Genomic DNA, 23,269 nt, shown 5'->3' on the forward strand with positions numbered 1-23,269 from the left:
TTGGTGAAAGAGCAGTCATCAAAGTAACTTGAAGAAGCTAAGCTTGGGAAAGTATGTCATTTGCCAAATGTTCTCAAGCCCTAGAATGGAAGACAAATCGTAGAGGAAATGTTGATTTGATTCAAGGAAGTTACTCCTAAGCCAAGAGGGAGCTGAGGAGAAAGGCTCCTTCAACTATTTTTTTAAAGCAAGAGTTCGAGCTAGCTATTACCCCTTTCTTCTAACAAAGGTACCTTACCAAAATTCTTTCAATAGAGCCTCTAGTTAACTGACATTGCAAAGTATGGACATTAGTGCAAAAGAGGAAGTGACAAGAATGGGGGATATGGCATAAGATCCATTTTCAAAGCTAAGATACAAACTATCAGTGGATTAAGCTATGATCACAACCAAGATCAAGCACTGAAAGAATGTTGGAATTTAGGCAATGGAGGAAAGAATAATGTTGTGACAACAAGGAACCTGAATAGGAAAATTATGGCCTACACCCAAACATTGCCCCAACAATTTGTATGAGCCTTAGAAGGACAACATGAAAGGTTTGTGCACTACTAGCAGCCTCACACAGCCTATTCAAGTGAAGGTAGCAAAGAATATTGGCATCAAGAAGATGATATTGTAGGTTCAAATTGTAGTTCTACCTCAGACATTTAATAGGCTTGGAAACACTCCTATCCTTATATCAAGCCACTTTGATGATATGACGGACTGTAAACATAATACAAATACAAATGTTAGTGATCATATTGAATCATTCGTTGGTCCAAATGGAGATAAATCTTTTGCTGATATATACAGAGACAAAAATGTCATCAGAGAGATTTTGACAAGAGGATATTTTTATGACAATTTTGGGTTCAACCTCAAAGAGGCTAGGTTGTCACTGGAGGCTAAGGATTTTTTAGGTCAATCAAAGGCTTGGTTCTAGAGGAGCTAACAAGATAAAAGCACGTCCATAAGAAGACTTGGAGGCTACATCTTGTATTGAAGTCTTGAATAAGAAAGTACTAGGGGTAGTGAGATGAAACCCTAAAGAAAAACCTAGAATTTATGTGATGCATGACTTAATCAAGAAACCTTAGCCCTTACAAATCATGCATTAGCAGTAGATGCTAACAATGAGAATGACCATTGACCTCAGAAGAAGAAAAAGAATCCAAGTGTGATGAGATTGCAAATGGAATTCATTGATTTCTACAAGGAATCAAGGACCAAGAGGGAATTGACAACTCCCTTCAACTCTCAGCAATTTAATCATAAAATAAGTAATTCATATCTTTCTCCCTTGATTACTATTATTATTCAATTCTTTGGCCAGCCTCTTGTTTTTGTCATATTTGTAACATCCCTAGTGAAAATTCCACATAATAAAAGTTAATAAAAGCAAAAATAATAACCACGGTTGATGGGACATTTATTCCAAGTTGAATGTTAGGCAATACATCCTAGTGTGGGTGTTCATGGGTTTATTATGGCTAAGGAAATTGGCAAAGGCAATGGTTGAGGCTTCGCAAAGGCAATGGCTAAAGTTTTGGAAAGGCAAAATGGCATTTTTGACACATTTATTTATGAAAATAATGGAAATTAGGAGAAAAGGGAGGTGAAAGGTCAAAGGTTGCATGTGAGAAGGAAAATGAAGGAAAATAAAGAAAATAGAGACCTCATTACTAAAAACGCTTCTGAGGATCAGTTGGTAACCTTTTGTCAGTTCAGTTTTGGAGCTCCCTCATTATTCTCTCTCTCTCTCTTGGACACTTAAGAGTTTTCTTGGAGCATTTCGACATTAGACCAAGAAAGGCAAAGAAGGCAAGAGGAAGCAAAGGTCAAGCAAGGAAAGGCAGGATCAATCAACTACAGTAGGATTCTCTACAAGTATCGATTTGCATGTGTATTTTCCTTGCTAGATTTGGCATGAATGGTACTGCATGTGGTTCTTTTGTTGTTATGGCATGGGTTTTTCCAGGTGTAACAGTGTTGTCAGCCTAGCCTTTCCATTTCTAGATAGCCATGGTGTGATGGGGTTCTCATGTTTTGATTGAGTTGGATTATCGGATGGATTCGAAGCTGAGTGAGGTGGATATTTGAATGATAGAACACATGGCCTAGTGGTCCCTGAACCAAACTCTGGATCACAGTAAAGCCACTGGCCTAGTGACCCCTGAGCCAGACTATGGGTTGCGGTAAAGCCAACATTGTGTTGTGCCGGTGAATGGCATCATATATAGTAAAGCCAAGAGGTGGTTTGCTCTCCGTTGGGCCTAGTAATCCCGAGTTTGGGATATGTTTGGAGAGTGGGTCTCAGTTTAGGGCCTAGTGATCCGAGTTTAGATTACAGTAAAGCCTGAGAGACTAGGAGACAGGAAAATTCCTCTCGATACAGGTGGAGAAATCCGGTGGCATCTATCCTTGTTTGGCCTAGTGATTGGGTGGAGATCATGGTAAATCTTGTTAAACATGTTTATTGTGTTGGCCTAGTGATCCGAGATGGATTACGGCAAAGCCTGGTTTCTATTGATGAGAGTGAGGTGGTTTAGCCTCGGGATGCCTTGGTTGGTTTTTTTTGTTTGAGTCCAACATTTATGCTTGGAATATGGCACGAGGGTGAATGGCTGAAGAGAGATTTAGCTCAGCCATTCTATGGTCGGGTGGAACGTGGTAGTCCCATCCCGGGTTTGGATTTTGCATCATTAATGAGAGGTTATTTCTCCTTGTATTTCTATGAGTATTATACTGATTTATATGTGGATCATATGGCTATGATTTCATTGGTATTTATGTTGTTATTATGTTGGTTATATATGTGTTTATGACAGTGACTATGTATGGCTCTCATCATGTTTTTACTTGTAAATGAATGAACAATGTATCTATGACCTAATAGATGATAATGCAACAAATGATATGAGGGAACAATGGTTCTTAGCGATTCTCAGATAAGTATGAGATCCTTATGCTTAAATCTGTTGTTTACACCTATAGATTACATATTGACGAAATGTTTGTCATGGCTAGAAGGGGTCTGGTTAAGGGCTTGTTCAACTATTTGCTTTTGCATCATTGTTTCCCTGTTATTTTATTGTTCTGAAGATGTCATTCAATTCTGGGTAGTGACCTAGGTTATGGGCCTGAAAACGTGGCTTAAATCTCGGGGATGCTAGCACAGAACTAAACAAAATAGTCCTTGGACGCTGGCATGCCTATAGCATGAGAGCGTCTAGAGCCTCCTGGACGCTGGCAAGGCTATAGTTTGAGAGCATCTAGAGGTCAAGTGATCAAAAACTTTAGTGGGACCCAGGGGCAAGTTGCCTAAAGGGTTGGGATGGTTCTCAAGAGTCTTGTAGCTCATGTGGAAGGTTTGTATGTTGTGTTTCTGTTGATTCCATTTCCTTATGGTCACATAGGAAGTTGAATCTGGTCATAGTAGCCTCTCATTGCATGTTTACCCCAGTTGGCCGATTACTTGAGTAGATGTGAGAGGAGGGTGTTCCAGAGTGGTATCAGAGTATGGTTCACCCCTCGAACTGGATGGGTCGTGTGTGTTGGTCATGCATACATGTCGGTTGCATGTGTGTCTCTTATGCTTGCATTCCATGTGCTTGTTGCATTGCATGGTATTGATCATGTTTGTAGTGATATCGCCATGTGGAAATTGATGTTGTTGTTGTGGGATGCATCGTCATGAGTGTATGACTGGTTACATGTTGTTATTGTCGCTTAAATATATCATTTTGTACGCTTGGTTATATTCTTATATGTTTGGTTACATTCTTGTGTGCTTGGTTACATGTATCATTCTTGTAAGCTTGGTTTCAAGTATTGTTTGTTTACGCTTGATTATATGTGTTTATGCGTGAGTGTGGATGATTTCGCATTGATTATGCATGTTGATGTTTGCATGTGGCCATGTGTACAGTGGCGAAATGATTGTTGTCATGCATGAGGTCATGGTATGTGTAATCGATATAGTCATGCATTGATGACTAGACTCTAGCTAGAATGATGTTTATGTGTTGACGCACTTATTTGTATATGTCTATATGATGTTACGATTATGTTATACATGTATCACGTTGATCTGATGATCTTGCAAATGAGACATCCTCCTTAAGCTATGCTAAGGTACATTGGTTTATTGTGATTTGGTGTTGCTGACATAGTATGCCTTGCAGGAGAAAGATCAAATGGATAGCAAGATGGTAAACTAGAAAGACTCTCCCTATGGATCAGATGAGCAGCATGGTGTTGAGCACTATTCTAATTTGGCAGACACATTGAGAAACTTGAAAGAAGAAATAAGGAGTTGTAAGGCAGACAATGACCAGATCATATAGGCACAAGAGAAACAAGCAAAGGTTAATGTTATACTTCTTCAAAGTATGTCATAATTGCAATGACAAGGGCCACTTCGGATCAGCCATGGACAGGATGACAAAACTAATGGGGCATATGGCAGTAGGTCTCATGGTGGCCACATTTCAGATAGCGATGACACTATGAAAGATGGTATTTCAGATAGGAGAGGTGATAGATACAGGTACTATTCTAGTTCTGGTTCTGATAGACATCATGATCGTCATCGTTATCATCGTTACCAAAGGAGTGATAGGGGATACTTGCCAGATGAATTTAAGAAAGCAAAGCCACCTACTTTTGTTGGAGATGTGAAGAAGTCGAGAGATGCAGAGGCTTGGATACTTGAGATGAACAAATTCTTTGAATTGCATAATTACACAGATAACATGAAAGCCAAAGTAGCGATATTCAGCTTGAAAGGTAAAGCAGACATTTGGTGGGAAGATGTGAAGCGGATCAGAGACATCAGGACAGATGACTTGAGTTGGCATGAGTTCAAGAGGCTTTTCAGGAAGAAATACTTGTCAGAAAGGTACTACGACAGTAAGGCCAAAGAGTTCTATGAGTTAAAGATGGGATCAATGACAGATGAAGAGTACACGACCAAGTTTCTGGAGCTATTGAGGTATGTACCGTATCTTAAAGATGAGAAGGCTAAATTTCAGCGATTTGTCAGTGGATTGCCATTAGCATTTAGAGATTGGATTGAGTATGATGAGCCTCGGTCACTTGAGGAAGTTATTGGGAAATTGAAGCATTGCTATGAACAGTCAAAGCGTAAGAATGAATCTCAGCAAGGATGGAAAGGGAAAGACAAAGGTAAAGGTAAATGGCAGCCGAAAAGAACAAGGCCTCAAAATGCAGATGAGAAAGAAAATGTGGCACCACAAAAGAGGTTTAATGCAGCTAGACATGGACATGAGTCACAGCAGCATAGAGGTGAGGGTACTGGTCGGTTGGAGTGTTGGACATGCGATAAGGAACACCTTAAGAGAGATTGTCCACAGAATTAGGGTGGTAGGCCTTAGATATATAGTGCACAGGAGGCACAAACTGTTGGGGATGTTGGTCAAAGCGTTCCTTGTATTTATGCAGCATTGGATAGCAAACAAACAACCATCGAGCATCTATCATTGAGATGGACGGTAAGCTTTGTAATCAAGTTATTTCTATTTTGATTGACCCTGGATCTAATTATAGCTATGTTAGTCCTGACTTAGTGGATAAGTGTGGTTTGAGTAAGGAATTGCATGCAAAATCTTGGTTAGTGCAGTTGGCTATAGGTACAAAGAAGCGAGTTCATCATTGGGTAAGAGCTTGTGCATTTGATTTGAATGGTCTGTCTACCGCAGCACATTTGAATGTATTACCGTTGGGATCATACAGTATGTGGTTGGGCACGGATTGGTTGTATCTTCATAGAACCAAGGTGGATTGTTATGATAAAGCAATTGAGTGTGTGGATGACAATGGGGAACCAAAAGTCTTGCAGGGAAAGAAGAAGGCCAAATCAGTTAGGATGGTGACAGTTATGTAGGCAAAGCGTAGTCGCAGGAAAGAGTGTAGGTTATTTGCAATGCACATTTCTAGTGACAAAGGTAAGGAAGTTGAGGATGCAGATATTTTGAGCAGGTACCCAGTTCTACAGCAGTTTCGGGATGTGTTTCCTGAGGACATTTTAGAGTTGTCACCTCATAGAGAATCCTTTTCTATTGAATTAGTGCTAGGGGCAGCTCCAACATCAAAAGCACCTCATAGGATGAGCACTCCAGAGTTGGTAGAGTTGAAGCTACAGTTAAAGGAAATGTTGGACAAAGGATACATTAGACCAAGTGTATCACCTTGGGGCGCACTTGTATTGTTTGTAAAGAAGAAGGATGGTACTCTCAGATTATGCATTGACTACATGCAATTGAACAAAGTGACCATCAAGAACGGGTGTCCGTTACCAAGGATTGATGACTTGTTTGATCAGTTGAAGGGAACAACAGTGTTCTCTAAGATCGACTTGAGGTCAAGATACCATCACGTACGCATCAAAGAGGAGGATATTTACAAGACAGCTTTTTGGACCAGGTATGGGCATTATGAGTTTGTTGTAGTTCCATTCGGTTTGACTGATGCTCCAGCTACATTTATGAATAGTGTGTTGCATCTGTATTTGAATAAGTTTGTTATTGTGTTCATTGATGACATATTGGTATATTCTAAAAATGAGGAAGAGCATGTCGAGCATTTAGCAGCAGTGTTGAGGTTGTTGAGAGAGCATCAGTTGTATGCTAAGCTCAACAAGTGCAGTTTCTTTCAGACTAAGGTACATTACTTTGGACATGTCTCCAAGGAGGGCATTGCAGTAGATCCAGAAAAGATAAGGGCCATCATGGAGTGGGTAGCTCCCAGGAATGTGGACAAGGTGAGATCTTTCATGGGCTTGGCAGGTTATTACAGGAGGTTCATCAAGAACTTCTCACAAATCACTTATCCTATTACATCATTGTGAAAGAAAGGTAAGAAGTTTGAATGGACAGCGGAGTGTGAGACCAGTTTTGAGCAGCTTAAGCAATTGTTGACACATGCACCAGTGTTAAAGATTGCAGATCCAGACAAAGAGTTTGTAGTATGCACAGATGCTTGCAAGAAAGGACTTGGTGGAGTCCTTATGTAGGATGGACAGGTGGTATGTTATGAGTCACGAAAACTAAATGAGCACAAGCAGAACTACTTGACGCATGATCTTGAGCTAGCAACGATCATACATGCATTGAAGATGTGGAGGCATTATCTTCTTAGCAAGAGATTTGTACTTATGAGTGATCACATTGAGTTGAGGTATTTGTTTGATCAACCGAATTTGAACATCAGGCAAGCTAGATGGTTGGCCACGATCAGTGAGTTTGGCTTTGAGATCAGGTACATCAAAGGATAGGAGAACAAGGTGGCAGATGCTCTCAGCAGGCGGATACAGGTAAATCACAGGATTGTTGAAGACAGTGAGACAGCATGATTCCATCATGGTTGTTGTAGACAGGTTGACAAAGGTTGCACACTTCATTCCTGTGAAGTCTAGATTCTCAGCTAGCGATGTAGCACAGGTATTCATTAGGGATGTGGTCAGATTGCATGGTGTTCCGAAGAAGATTGTGTCAAACAAGGATGCAAAGTTCACTTCCAAATTTTGGAAGGAGTTATTTGCAGGTTTGGGCACAGAGTTGGCCTTCAGTACAACTTATCATCCGCAGACAGCTGAACAGACAAAGAGGGTCAACCGGATATTGGAGGACATGTTGAGGATGTACATGATGCATCAACAGCGAAAGTGGGAAGAGTACCTTCCACTGGTAGAGTTCGCTTACAACAATGGGTATCAAGAATCTTTGAGGATGAGTCTGTTTGAGGCATTGTATGGGCAGAGTTGCAATACTCCTGTCAGTTGGAGTGATCCAGTTAATAGGGTGTTGATTGGACCAGATATGTTGGCAGACATGGAACAGGAAATGCAGGTAATCAAGAAGAATCTAAAGGCAGCACAAGATAGGCAAAAGAGCTATGCAGATCGGAACAGGTTGTTCAAGGAGTTCCAGGTTGCGGAACAAGTGTACTTGCGCATCAAACCGAAGAAGAGCTCCTTGTAGATTAGATCAAGTGCTAAGCTGGCACCACGGTTTTGTGGACGCTTCAGTATTGTTGAGAGGATTGGGCCAGTAGCCTATCGACTTGCGCTGCCTCTAACAGTGAAAGTCCATGATGTTTTCCATGTGTCATTGCTTAACAAATATGTTAAAGATGTCAATCATGTGATTGACTGGTTTGTATTGCAGGTGGAACCAGATGGATAATTATAGTCGGAGCCTCAGTGTATATTGCAGAAAAATGTGCTCATGCTCCAGAATAGAGCAATCGAGCAAGTTAAAGTGCAGTGGAAGCACTTTAAGGCCGATCAAGCTACATGGGAGATGGCGGATCAGATGCGGACTATGTATCCTTCATTGTTTGCTGGTTGAGGCAAAGCAATTTTGGCATGGTGTTTTGGCATATGTCTTTGGTATATGTTTTGGTACATGTTTGGTGATGTTTTGGTATATGTACATATGTATATGGATGTAAATACCGCCATGAGATATGTTATAAAGCTCCAATAAGCGGTATGGGTGTCATGTCATTATGTTGTTATGTTGTCGTGTTGGTTTGCTTCTCAGTAGGGTGATGATTGTAAATATTGCATCAAGTTATGTTATAAAGCTCCATGGGCAATATGTTTTCTTTTCAACGGTTTTGCTGAGGTATAGGTGTGGTTGAACACTGAGGACGGTTCCCCCCAAGAGGGTTCTGTAATAGCCCTGGTGAAAATTCCATGCAATAAAAGTTAATAAAGGCAAAAATAATAACCACGGTTGATGGGACACTTATTCCAAACTGAATGTTGGGCAAGACATCCTAGTGTGGGTGTTCATCGGTTTATTATGGCTAAGGAAATTGGAAAAGGCAATGGCTAAGGCTTTGGAAAGGCAAAATGGCATTTTTAGCACATTTATTTATGAAAATAATGGAAAGTAGGAGAAAAGGGAAGTGAGAGGTCACAGGTTGCATGTGAGGAGGAAAATGAAGGAATATAATGGAAAATGAAGAAATTAGAGGCCTCATTAATAAAAAAGATTATGAGGATAAGTTGGTAACCTTTTGTTAGTTCAGTTTTTGAGCTCTCTCATTATTTTCTCTCTCTCACTCTTAGACACTTAAGAGTTTTCTTGGAGCATTTTGGCATTGGATCAAAAAAGGCAAAGAAGGCAAGAGGAAGCAAAGATCAAGCAGGGAAAGGCATGATCAAGCAACGACAGCATGCTTCTTTGCAGGTATCGATTTGCGTGTGTATTTTCCTTGCTAGATTTGGCATGCATGGTACTGCATGTGGTTCCTTTGCTGTTATGGCATGGGTTTTGCCAGGTGTAACAATGTTTTCAGCCTAGCCTTGCCATTTCTGGATAGCCATAGTGTGATGCGATTCTCATGTTTTGTTTGAGTTGGATTGTTGGATGGATTCGAAGCTAAGTGAGGTGGATCTTTGAATGATAGAGCACATGGCCTAGTGGTTCCTGAACCGGACTGTGGATCACGGTAAAGCCACTAGCTTAGTGACCCCTGAGCCAAACTATGGGTTGTAGTGAAGCCAGGATTGTGTTGCCTCAGTGGGCCTAAGGAGTCCTTGCCGGTGAATAGCAAGATATACAATAAAGTCAAGAGGTGGTTTGCTCTTCGTTAGCCCTAGTAATCTCGGGTTTGGGATATGCAGTAAAGCCTGGAGAGTGGGTCTCGATTTAGGGCCTAGTGATCCAGGTTTAGATTGCGGTAAATCCTGAGAGACTAGGAAACAGGGAAATTCCTCAGGGTGTAGGTGGAGAAATCCGGTGGCATCCATGCTTGTTTGTCCTAGTGATTGGGTGGAGATCATGGTAAAGTCTGTTATGACATGTTTATTGTGTTGGTCTAATGATCCAAGATGTATTACGGTAAAGCCTAGTTTCTATTGATGATGGTGAGGTGTTTTAGCCTCGGGATGCCCTAGTTGGTTCTTTTGGTTTGAGTCTCATATTCATGCTTGGAATATGGCATGGGGGTAAATGGCTGAAGAGAGATTTGGCTCAGCCATTCTATGGTCAGGTGAAACGTGGTAGTCCCGTCCCGGGTTTGGATTTTGCATCATTAATGAGAGATTATTTCTCCTTATATTTCTATGAGTATTATACTGATTTATATGTGGATCATATAGCTATGATTTCATTGGTATTTCTGTTTCTATTATGCTAGTTATATATGTGTTTTATGACAGTGGCTATGTATGGCCCTCATCATGTTTTTACTTATAAATGAATGAACAATCTATTTATGAACTAATAGATGATATTGCAGCAAATGATATGAGGGAACATAAGTTCTTAGCAATTAAATCTGTTGTTTACACCTGTAGATTAAATATTTGTGATATGTTTGACGAAATGTCTGTCATGGCTAGTAGGGGTTTAGTTAAGGAATTGTCAACTATTTGCTTGTGCATCATTGTTTCCCTGATACTTTATTGTTCTGAATATGTCATTCACTTATGGGCAGTGACCTAGGCTCTGAGCCTTAAAAAGTGGCTTAAATCCCGGGGACGCTAGCACAGATTTAAACAAAATAGTCCCTGGACGCTGACATGCCTACAGCATGAGAGCGTCCAGAGCCTCCTGGACGCTGGCAGGCCTATAGTATGAGAGCGTCCAGACGTCAAGTGATCAAAAATTTCAGTGGGACCCAGGGGCAAGCTGTTTGAAGGGTTGTGATGGTTCTCAGGGGTCCTGTAGCTGATGTGGAAGGTTTGTATGTTGTGTTTTTGTTGATTCCATTTCCTTAAGGTCACATAGGAGGTTAAATCTGATCATAGTAGCCTCTCGTCGCATGTTTACCCCGGTTGGCCAGTTACTTGGGTAGATGTGGGAGGAGAGTGTCACAATATTTGTTTGGTCATATTGTTTCTTCCATAGCCTTCCGAATGAGGTTTGCAAGTACATCGTGGAGGCTGCCAAGGCAATGATTCTAGTAGCATCGAAAAGAATGAAGCAAAGTTTGTAACAAGAGGGTTTTCGCAGTAAGAGGGAGTAGCTACAGCAGAAGGATTTGATTATAGCTTTAGCAGATGGACTTGTTTGCGTGATAGAGGAAGCAGCAGTGGCAGGAGGATTTGCTTCAATGCTAGAGGGAGTTTGGCCTCGAAGATCAAAATGAAGGATTTTAGCAGATATATTATTTCTTGAAATTGAAGATTCAGCGCTGGTGAATCCCACAATGTACAGGCAATCGATTGGATTCGTGATGTACCTAGTTAACACCAGGCCAAATATTCGCTTTGCAATAAACACCCTAAATCAATTTATGGTTGAGCCGAGGCATATACAGTGGATGACAGCAAAGCATATGGTACCTGTGTTGTAAAGTTGGATGTGATTTGAGATATATCTCATGAGATGAAGTTAGTGTTTGCAGGAATATCACAAGTCATGAAGCAATGAGGCTTCAAAAGCCAAAAGGACATGGCCAAGTCACTTCATCCAAGACATAATGCAGAGAGGAGCAATAGAGCTCCAATACATATCCACAGATGAGTAGATTGTGGACAAAGATGAGCTTAGCATGATGCTGAATGTCTCCCTCATTGGACGAGAATGCCTGCTATCACAGTTCTAGCCATTAAAGGCTTGGCAGGTATTCTGCCTTACACGGTGTAAAATAAAAATAAAATATGACCAAACATATTAAAACCAGAGAAGAAATTTACAGAAATCATACTCTTGATGGGCTTCAATTTGCATGCCCACCCGGGGCTCCAGTCTGGCATTCTCTAAGCACACCTCTTATAAATGCAATAATTTAAGTGTAGAGCCCAGAGAGACCTTTTAGTTTTTATACACTACGCTTGATAGATTAGAGTAGATCTATCAAAGAACAGATGCCAGTTTCTTCACTTTTCTATTTCAGTTTCTCAGTCTTTCTCTTTCGCATAAACTTTTGTGATAACTAGTATTGATTCCTTATTGGATCTATTTTGCAGCTCTTATTCATTGAGTTTACTTTTGCCTAGAAATACAATTAGTAATAGAGAAGTAACATAAAGTTCAGAACTAAGACTGTTTCGTTTAGGGAATCATGAATTGCCTTATCTTGCTAGGCACGGCATGAAGTTGAATCACGAAGGACATGCATGTAGATGAAGCATCTAGAAAAGCTGCATTCTTCCTGAAAATAAGGCCGCATGCTCTAATTACAAGCACCGGACAAAGGAACTTCAACATCCCTGGAATGTGCAGGGGGAAGGAGTGTATATTTTGCAGAAACAAAAGCAGGCCCCTTTTCTCCGAGATCATTGCTTTAACTCATAATTGGAATAATCAATATTGTTTATTTATATAAATTTAACGAAATCTACAGAAGAACGTAAAATTTCACAAATCCAGCACATTTTGTGAGTGTTCACACAACCCAGAATAATCTGAAAACTCATAACAGATACACACAAAGACAGGAGATATGCGTCCCTATCAACTTAAGGAGCTAAGCTTACTGGGGTCCACTTTTGAATGCAAGCGCTCAAGGTTGGTTTGGACATTTTCCGAGGTTAATGCCTAGGAGTATGTTTTGGAAGATTGAAAAACAGAGTCCGAATATTACTACTGCATCTAAATTCTTCATTTTTATTGGAATAGACGCAACTAAATAAATGGCGTGTGGACTGGGACCCATAGAACAATCTATTACTATGTTCCCGGAGTTCATTTGTAATAAGGTTCATGTTTAACTAAAGTTAGGTGGATATAACCATCTGGAATCTGAGCCATCATCAGCACCTAACCATCGCTACTCCTCATTCGCACGACTAACATTAGCTAGGATACAGTTTCTTTCATAGGGGCGCTGGAAAAACTGCTAATAAGATAAGAAACCAGCTAGGAGACCTGCTTTAACCAACCAGGTTAGTTTTTCTGATATATAGTTTGCATTTAAAAATTAGTCAAATTGTAACCAAACGTGATTACATGCCTAACCTGAAAGTTTACATGATCTTCTGCATATACTCAGTTACGTATTAAGAACATCGTTTTCACACTCACAGGATTCAGATCTTTACTCATGGCATCTTTAGATATAACTAACTTGGATATTTGATATATAAGTGTTGGATAAAACTGACCTGAGATCCGACGCATTTCTAATAACGTGATAATTAGTAACAATATGCCCCTGCTGATCCCATATAAACCCTGATCCTGAACCCTGAGGCACTTCCAAAACATCAAGCGTGAAGGCATCCTGCCTGCAAGTGCAACGAGGCCACAACAACATCGTAAAGATCCTCGCTTCCAACTGATTGTTGCCACACCATCACTCAACTTTGGTTGCTTTACTATACAAAATGCTCTCAAATTTTCAGCGGAAAACAATAAGAAGAATTTAGATTAATGCAGCACACAATTTGGACACCTTATCCAAGCACAGTTTGTTCAAATTTACCCGTATATAACATCGTTTTGAAACAAACCCTTAAATTTGAGAAGGAAAAAAGCAGTAACGAACACTTTGGACCAACAGCCGTTTCTGAATTTCATGTGTGCAGCTTCACCAACAAACTTTGCAGAGTTTCGCCTAAAATTGAACTTTAATTTAACAAAAATTACAGAATTTTGGGTGAAGTTTTTGTCTTTGGCAACTACGCTGAACAAATGGGAATGGCTACAGCCGCGCCAGTGAAACAGAAAATTGAACAGTAGGCAGTTTATCTCAATATTACCTGCTAAAAGCAACAAAGACTATCTTTGGACAATGTCACAGATACTAACCTACATAGAGATAAGGGCAACTAACCCATTGAAGTCTAAAGAGAAAATAGTAAAGTAATGTTACCTGACAGCGAGATTGGTAATATAGACCACGGAAGGTGTGTTTTCCTGAAAAAGGCGAACAGTGGCGAGCTCATCTGCTTGCAGTTTCCGGGAAGGAGTTACAACAAAAGCGTTAGCGTCGGCGGTATCGACGACATTAAGTGTAAGAATGGAGAGGATTGCTGCCATGCTCGTACACCAAACTAAGCTATGCTCCACGCTTTCTCGCAAGAGGAACGCGCATCTTTCCAATATCGATTTCAAATTTAATGAACTCTCCCGCTCCTCTCGCGCTACTGCTCTGGAGGATACACCATTCACGGAGTCCATGTTGTTTCTAATTCGTAGCTTGTCGCAGACCATCAGACTTAAATTGAAATTGCGCGTCCTTTTGGCGGTATATTTACGAGGAGCTGATCTGCTTGATGGGATAAAGTTCATGAGAGGGAAAAGAGCGTGAGAATCGATAGCAGTGGCCATCGGGCGACGGAAGCTACTATTGCTACTACTACGCCCCACTCCCGCCCGGTGGAACAAAAGGAGCTCATCAGGCGTTACGGCAAATACACAATAATTCCTTGTATATATGCATATGGATAAGCAAATAGCCAGTGTTGTGAAGACAGTTCTAGACGCTACTATTGGCTCGTTACCAGGCACCTTCATTAACTCTCTGTTTTTCTGTGACCCGTATTTACTCTCCTGTTTTTGTATGTTTTATTTATGAAAAGGAATTTTAACCTCCCCATGTGTGCGCCTTTAACTTCCATAGGGTATGTTTGAACACCTGAGGTAACCAGGCAATATGACGAGAGGATATTACCACTTATATGCTATCAGATATAACACATTTCCCGCTAGAAAGCAGAATTCATATGTTATTGTGAATAGAAAATTATATTTTTTATTTTCAGTAGATAATGTAAACAATGTATTATATTTATTTTAATATTATGATAATAAAACTTTAAATATCATTTCTATATTTTCACACGAAGTTATGATCATAAAGCTTTAAATATCATTTTTATATTTTCGCACGCAGGTAGATAATGTACTGGGTAAGCTGCAGTTTGCTTTTTGACTTGAAAATTAAATAGTGTTGTTTAAAATTTATATATATTTATTTTTTATTTTATTTTTAATGTAATGATTTCCCGCAAGGTATATCGCTTTTATATAGATATATATATATATATATTTTTGAGTTCTATTTTTAATCATTTTTAGAAAGTGTATCATATGGCTGTCTGTCTTCATCCACTGGATTGCTCTCTCTATTGTTGTTGGATTGTCATAGCCCAACTGCGCGCACCTAGATCACACCCCAGCTGCACGCAGCTAGACTAAATCACTGATTGGCTCATTTAACTGCTTGTTGCTCGATTATTCCACTAAATCACTGATTGGCTCATTTAACTGCTTGTTGCTCGATTATTCCAAGCTTTGGCAGGCATGTATATCAATCAAGTTTTGATTTCATTCTATTGTTTTATAAACCATTATTTCATTTCATTTAATGACCCATGTTTAAATAAATACATATTTTGTTTAATGAAATTGACACTGATGTTCATTATATTTAATAAATATCATTATGTTTTATTCATTTGGCTCAATTTCATATTAAAATTTATAAAATATTTTGATTATTTCATTTCAATTTATTCATTTTAATTATATTTAATAAATATCTTATTCATTTCGCTCAATTTCATATTAAAACATATAAAATATTTTGATTATTTCATTTCAATTTATTCATTTTAATGTTTTAATATATTTTGCTTTACATTAATTTAATGTTTTATTCCATTTAATATTATACTAAAACATATAAAATATTTCATTTTAATCAACCATGTTTATTAAATCTATATTATAATATATTTTGCTTTACATTAATTTAATGTTTTATTCCATTTAATATTATACTAAAACATATAAAATATTTCATTTTAATCAACCATGTTTATTAAATCTATATTATTTTATGAATACAACTTTGATGAATATCATTTAATTTGATTTTATATTAAAATATATAAAGCATTTCAATTTCATTATGTTATATTTATTTTTATTCATTTATTTTACTATGTCTTTATTTCAATTCATTCATTTTTTATGTTTTAATATATTTTTATTTCAATTTATTTAAAGTTTTATTCTATTAATTTCACATTAAAACATATAAACATTATATTCTATAGAGTAAACATGGTTTATTAAATCTATATTCAATTTATTAACAACTATACTATATTCTATTTGATGAACATCATTTTCTTTGATTTTATATTAAATCCATATTATATTTAATGAATATTCATTTTTTTTTTAATGAACATTCATTTGTTCGATTTTATATTAAAATATACAGAACATTTTAATTTCATTTTGTTGGATTTATTTTGATTAATATTTTATTCATTTATTTTGATTAGTCTATAGAAAAATTTAGTGCATGAAAATATTATTGGGTTTTCCTTAAACATATTTATGAAAATATGCAATCACATTTTTGCATTTGTAGCAATATCGATATGGTGTTGGGGAGGACAAAAGTTCTTTATGGTGGAATAACTCCCTTAAAAGAGACCATCTTCTATAAAGAAAAAGGATATTGGTTGTATTTAGACAAAGATCGTGATGACTACCCTACATGGGTACACTATCTATTGATTGGATATTTTTAAAAACATGTATGGTTATTCATTGTTCCTATCATTGACATAGGATGTATACCATTGGCATTATACAAGAACTAGCTTATTTGTCTCATCGTTGATGGTTCTACCAATGTTTAGTTACTTAAGGAAATTTAAAATTTTCAAGTTGGCCAACCCTGAAAAGAACAAAGCCTAGAGTATTTTGAATATGATTGGGGATTTAGATGGACCTTATTGCATATCATTCCTGCAGATATTAATAATAGATTTCATGCCTACATTCCTTTTTTTTACAGTTGATAGGAAAGTACCAATGTGCAAGTACATGGAAGTACCATCCAAATTATATGATTTACTTACTCGCTTTTGTGTCCCGTTAATTGTTGTTAATGTATCCAAGTTAGAGAAATTTGTGTTCCATGTGTCATTGCTCGAACATTGCAATGCTCTTACTCAAAGTGGAAATATTTTCTCACTTGTTCCACATACATATTCTATTGTTGACATATCATTACTTATTGTGGATATCATGCCTTAGGCTTTAAGGCTTCCAAAAATGTGTTCTCACACATTTTCAAACATGTCACTGTTGTTTCACCTTTTTTACTATATATTGAAAGTCATTGTCATACCACTTTTGACTATATACTAAAAAACACAGTGATATCGATTTGTTTTATAGTTTGCTGAAAAACTTACATTCTTATACTATTTGTAAGATGTACTATTTGTGAGATGGACCAATGCACTTCAATGCATATGTCCCTGTATATCCAAATATTCAAAAATTGATTATTCAATTATTGTTTACATATCTATATCTTATTAGTTTTAAAGTTTAAATATTTTTTATGTTTATTAAGAATTGAAATATTTTTTAGTTCTATAAATATTCGTAATTATTTGTAGAAATGTCAAGTGAAGGAACAAGTAGGTGTAATTTACAAAGACTCATTCTTTGTAGAAATTAATAGAAAAATTGCTACTACTGATGAATTTGAACTGAAAACAAGAGATTACAAATTTATTCTGCAATACTGTGGAATGGAAATCACAATTTATAAACACATGCAATGACATGCAACCATCAAAAACACAAGAACTCAATGACTTTACAGGGGAACCCAACTGGGAAAAACCCCTTCGTTGCTTTTCATTAATCAGATGAGAATGAGAAACTATTACAATGTCTTGCTTCAATCCTAAAGCATACCCTGCACGATAAACTTGTTCTCTCGCTAGTTGTCCTGCTCTAGCCAACACTTAGCCAATTCAAGGCCCCAACTTCCTCCTATTTCCTTATGCAATTCAGGAGAAATTTGGCTCCTAAATAATAGGGGAATTCCATATTTCCTTGCGCAAATGCCAAGGAATTGATCATCTGCATCAATGCCAAGCCTGTACACTCAACTAGTATACAACTCATAATTACAATGTACCTTTTCCTTCACTCTAGTTAGGGAATTCAAATTCCATACATGTATGGGGTATTCTTAGCTGATTGATTAGTTTAACTGAGAGATCATTGAGTTAACAATAGTTCTACTACTAAACTGGCCTAACTGAGTTCAACTAAAAATAACTAAACTAGATTTCTAAATTTCAGAAACCACTATATGCACAACTCTACTCCAGGCCTATAACTCGAATTTACTAATCTAACTAGTAGACATGGCCATGTCACACAAGTTAACTGTAATCCAAGTCATCCTGCTCATGTGGAAAATCGAATTACTCAATTTGACTAAGGTACAAGTCAAATCGAGCCTTTCTCTCTACAATTTCTAACACTCCCTCTTAGCAAGAAAGGGATTTTGCACCACCCCTATCCTGCACCAATGGAATTTGAATTTTCCTCTTGACAATGCCTTTATCAAGATATATGCATCCTGCTTCTCAGTTGGAATGTATTGTAGCGTCATAATTCTCCTTTGCACGCAATCTCGCAAGTGATGGTACCTGATATCAATATGGTTGGACATGTCATGAAATACTTGATTCTTAGAGAGTTTAATACAACTCTGATTATCACAATAAATCACTATCGGAGCCATGTATTCAACCTCTATTGAGTTGAGTGCCATAGACCTATGTTTCCTGCTATACCAAGAAATAGCTACAAACCCAACACTGAAGATAACACCTGAAGTACTTTTCATGTATGATGGACTCACTGCCCAAACTGCACCAGTGAAGCCTTAGAGCTTCACTCCCTTTGTCCTCTTGTAACGTAACACATACTCAGTTGTGCCTCTGAGGTATCTTAACACATGATTTGTTGTCTTCCAATACAGCTTGGTAGGCTTCACCATGGCTTGACTCAACTAATTAATTGCATAGCATATGTCAGGCCTTGTCTGCCTGTAGATGGTGGCATCTACTACCTCTCCTAAAGAAGCAATCTCCTTCCTTCATTTTGTAGCTAGAGTTGTGTCCATAAGCTTGTAGTTCTCCATGTGAAATCTTTGAAGTAGTTCAGAGGAATACTTCCCCTGACTCACAAAAAACTCACCATCACCCTGCCATATTTCCAGCCCAAAGAAGTAATGCATCAAGCCCATGTCCTTCATATTGAATTCTCTTACAATGTCCTCCTTGCATGAGTGGGTCAACTACTCGTCCCCTGTAAGTATCAAGTCATCAACATACAATACCAAGATAAGCAACTTGCCATTTACCACAATATGATAGATATTGGCATCTACTTCACTTTTGGTGAAGCCCAATCCACTGAGATATATGTCATTTTGAGTGTACCATGATCAGGGCGCCTATTTGAGACCATACAGGGCTCTCCTGAGTCTACACACATGTGTCTCCTTGTCATATTTATCAGATCCCTTTAACTACTCTATGTACATTTCTTCCTCGACAACTCTATTGAGAAAGGCAGTCTTCACATCCATCTGATGGATCTTCCACCCCATCTGCACAGCTGATGCTAAAATGGTTATGATCGAGGAATATCTTGCCATCGGGGCAAAAGTTTCCTCATAGTCCATTCCCTCTACCTCAGAGAAGCCTTTGGCCGCAAATATGGCCTTGTACTTCTTGATGCTTCCATCGACTGCATGCTTCACTTTGTAGATCCATCTGGAACCAACCACTGAGTTTTTCACTAGTCTCAACACCATCTCCCATACATTGTTCTTCATGATGGAGTCATACTCCTCCACCATGTCAGTAACCCACACAGGCCGAGAAATTGCTTCCTCAAATGAGGAAGGCTCTGACTCAATGAGTTATGTCATGAGAGCCATATACCTAGTGTACCTATCTGGTGACCTCCTCTTCCTACGTTGAGATGTAGGAGCTCCCACATGCTCTAGTGCATCCTGCACCAATCTGTTAACTTCTCTGGTTCTCTTCCTCCCCACTTTGGAATATTTTGGTTGAATGGGTGTCTCCACTCAGCCTCATGTTTGCTCCTCCACATGTGATTGCTCCACAACATCCTGAAGCTCTATATGGGCTCCTCCTCCGGAGGGATACTTAGCTCTCTCTCCAGAGAGCATATCATAGCCTTCTCATCATCAAATTTGATATCTCTCCTAACTAATATCACTATGAGTGAGGACAAGTACACCCGGTAATTATGTGGTGTCTTTATGTATCCTACAAAGACTCCATTCTCAATTGTAGGCTCAAGTTTCTTCTTGCTAGCCTTGGAGACAAGACAATACACAATAGCTCCAAAAATTCAAAAATGAGATACATTTGGCTTCCTCCTAGAGAAATATTCTTCGGGTGTGATCATGCCAAGTATTTTATGAGGGCTCTTGTTCTGCAAATAAACTGCGATGTTGCATGCTTATGCTCATAGATGTAATGGCATCCCTTGATCATGCAACATGGATCTTGTTGCTCCCACTATGCTTCTATTTTTCCTTTCAGCCACCCCATTTTGTTGTGGGTTATGGGGTGCTATCATTTCTCTTCTAATACCCTCTTTGGCAGAAAAGTCCTTGAAGGTGCTAGAAACAAATTCTCCTCCATTGTCACTTCTTAGGGATTTCAATTTCTGGCCAGTCTTCTTTTCAACCAATGTTTTGAATTCGACAAATTTTGAGAAAACTTCATCCTTCTCCTGCATAAATAATATCCAACATTTTCTAGAAAAGTCATCAACAAAAATCACATAATACCTGTGTTTTTCTATAGAGGCTATAGAAAATAGTCCACATACATCATAGTGGACTTGCTCCAAGATTGTTCTGGCTTTGTTATCTTGTCCCTAGAAGGTGGATCTTACATATTTCCCCAATGTGAATCCCTTGCAGACATCATGCTAGTCAAGGGTACATTTCAGGAGACTGGTGGTAATCTACTGCATGATTTTTAAGACCCCATGGTGTAAGTGTCCCATGCGCTTGTGCTAGAGTTCTCCAACATCTCAACTCTGCACCTTTTATGCCTTGCTACTTAGTGTAGTGCAAGCTTCCACCTCAAGTTTGTAAATATTTTTCACTCTAACTCCAATCTGTTTCACTTGTCGGGTAACTACATGTCTCATAAAGGATTTCCCCTTATTGAAAACAACATCATAACCTCTATCCTCCAATACAGCTACATAGACCAAGTTCTTCTTCAGACCCGGTACATACATAAAATCTTTCTAATGAATATGGGAGCTTGACTCCCTCTTAAAGATTACAATTCCAATTCCTTTGGTATTGTACCGCCCATAATCTCTAAATTCTATGTGCATCTCGATATCCTTCTCTTCTAGGGTACTAAATAATTATTTACATCTTGTCATATGGAACGAGGCACCTGAATCTAGGTACCACACACTTCCCGTTACATTGTTTGCCATGCATGCAATTAGGGTGAAGTATAATTCGAATTATGAGGTAAGTTTTTCACCTCCTGCTCCTCCTGAAGGCTTCTTGTTATACTTATTATGCAGACACTTTGTTGCATAGTGCCCATGTTCATGAGAGTGAAAACATTTTATCTTACTTAGGTCCTTCTTCTTTCCATTGTTCTGTTTGGACTCTGGCTTGCTTTAGGCCTTCTTACCCTTATGTTTCTTGCCCCTCCCAACCAAGGAAAAATTATCTTCCTCCTCGTCTTTTGATGTTACTCCATATCTAGTGTTCCTCTAAATTTATTCCTACACTAAATTGAACCAAAGTATCTCCGAATTTGGCAATTTGTCCCTTCTATTTATAGGGTCCTGATAGTTGTGCCTGGATTTTGGAAGGCATAGGAGATCTAGGCTCACTAACTCTGAAGATGGTATATTTTCTCCAACTCCTCCAAGCTCATCTCGACACTGAGTGAATCTAGAGAGGTAATGTGGAATGGTTTCATTTTTCTGCATGCAAATGCTTCTAAGCTTGTCCCTCAATGCCAATTTCATGGAATTGCTACTATTTTCGAATAGATCAGTGAGGGTCTTCCACATAGAAAATGGAGTCTCCTTTCCATGTAAATTCGATACTATGTGGTCTCTCACAACCTCTAGGATGATCCTCTTGGATTTTGTGGTATCATTTTTCCACTGGGCTAACAGTTATGCATTTGATATTGCTGGTTTTGGAATGCCAATTTTGGTGTACTCCAACACTCCATTGTCATCGAGTACAACTTCCATCCTATCCTTCCAAGCTATGAAATTCGAGGTTCCCTCCAGGGCATACTCCAATCTCAACCCATTGAAAGACATTTTCTCGCATGGAAGAAAACTTGCTTCACTGAATCTGCAAATTGAAATCTCTGAAGGAGAAGCTCTATTGACTAGTTTCTATTGTGATTTCGTGCTTTGATACCATGTATAAATTAATTGAAATTTGTTACTACTGATGAATTCGAAATGAAAACAAGAGATTACAATTTTCCTCTACAATACCACAGAATGAAAATAACAATTTAGAAACACATGCAATGACATGCAACCATCAAAAACACAAGAACACAATGGTTTTACAGTGGAACCCAACTAGGAAAATCCCATCCATTGCTTTTCATTAATCAAATGAGAATGAGAAACTATTACAATGTTTTGCTTTAATCTTGAAGCACACCCTGCATTGTAAGCCTATTCTCTTGTTGACTATCCTGTTATGGCCAACACTTAGCCAATTCAAGGCCCTAGCTTCCTCTTATTTCCTTGTGCAATTCAAGAGAAATTAGGCTCTTAAATAATAGGGGAATTCCCTATTTCCTTGCACAAATCCCAAGAAATTGATAACCTACATCAATGCCAAGCATGTACACTCAACTAGTATACAATTGATAATTACAGTGTGCCTTTTCCTCCACTTCAACTAGGCAATTCAAATTACTTGCATGTCTTGGTTATTTTTAGTTCATTGACTAGTTTAACTGAGAGATCATTGAGTTAACAACAATTCTACTACTCAATTGACCTTCAACTGACTCAACTACTGAATTGAGCTCAGTTAACTTAGTTCCATTGAACTAGATTGCTAAATTTTAGCAATCACCGCATGCACAACTCTACTCCAAGCCTATAACTCAAATTTATTAATCTAACTAGTAGACAAGGCCATGTCACACAAGTTAACTGCGATCCAAGTCATCCTGCCGATGTGGACAATCGAATTGCTCAATTTGACTAAGGCACAAGTCAAATTGAGCCTTTATTGCTACAATTTCTAACATTGGCTTGCATCACATGAGAGAACCAATGAAAATCAACATATGTGGTATCAACAAAATAATGATGCAATAAACAAACAAAAAAAGAGTTGTATATTGTAGAGAAACAACAAGTTAAATAAATCTTCATAATCATGATCCCACTAACTACAAGTATCAAAGCTTTAAGTTCATATCATGCGAAGAACATTTCCTACTAATGTTTATTCCCCT

The 23,269-nt window shown here is 38.2% G+C and overlaps 1 protein-coding gene across 1 annotated transcript in view; it reads right to left on the reverse strand.

Moving 5' to 3' along the window:
• LOC149205256 (protease Do-like 1, chloroplastic) overlaps nt 1-14,538 on the reverse strand; it is a 410,822-nt gene extending 396,284 nt beyond the window's left edge. The window contains exons 1-2 of the mRNA XM_089394965.1: nt 13,780-14,538; nt 13,070-13,192 (exon numbers count right to left, since the gene is read on the reverse strand). Coding sequence (XP_089251091.1) covers nt 13,070-13,192; nt 13,780-14,423 — 767 coding nt within the window. The 5' untranslated portion in view covers nt 14,424-14,538. The remainder of the gene's footprint in view (nt 1-13,069; nt 13,193-13,779) is intronic.
• Nucleotides 14,539-23,269: the final 8,731 nt, after the last annotated feature.

This window comes from Pinus tabuliformis, chromosome 1_2 (assembly GCF_031772625.1).
Source record: "Pinus tabuliformis cultivar Carrire ecotype Pingquan chromosome 1_2, CPIR1, whole genome shotgun sequence".
In the NCBI taxonomy this organism is placed as follows: Eukaryota; Viridiplantae; Streptophyta; class Pinopsida; order Pinales; family Pinaceae; genus Pinus; species Pinus tabuliformis.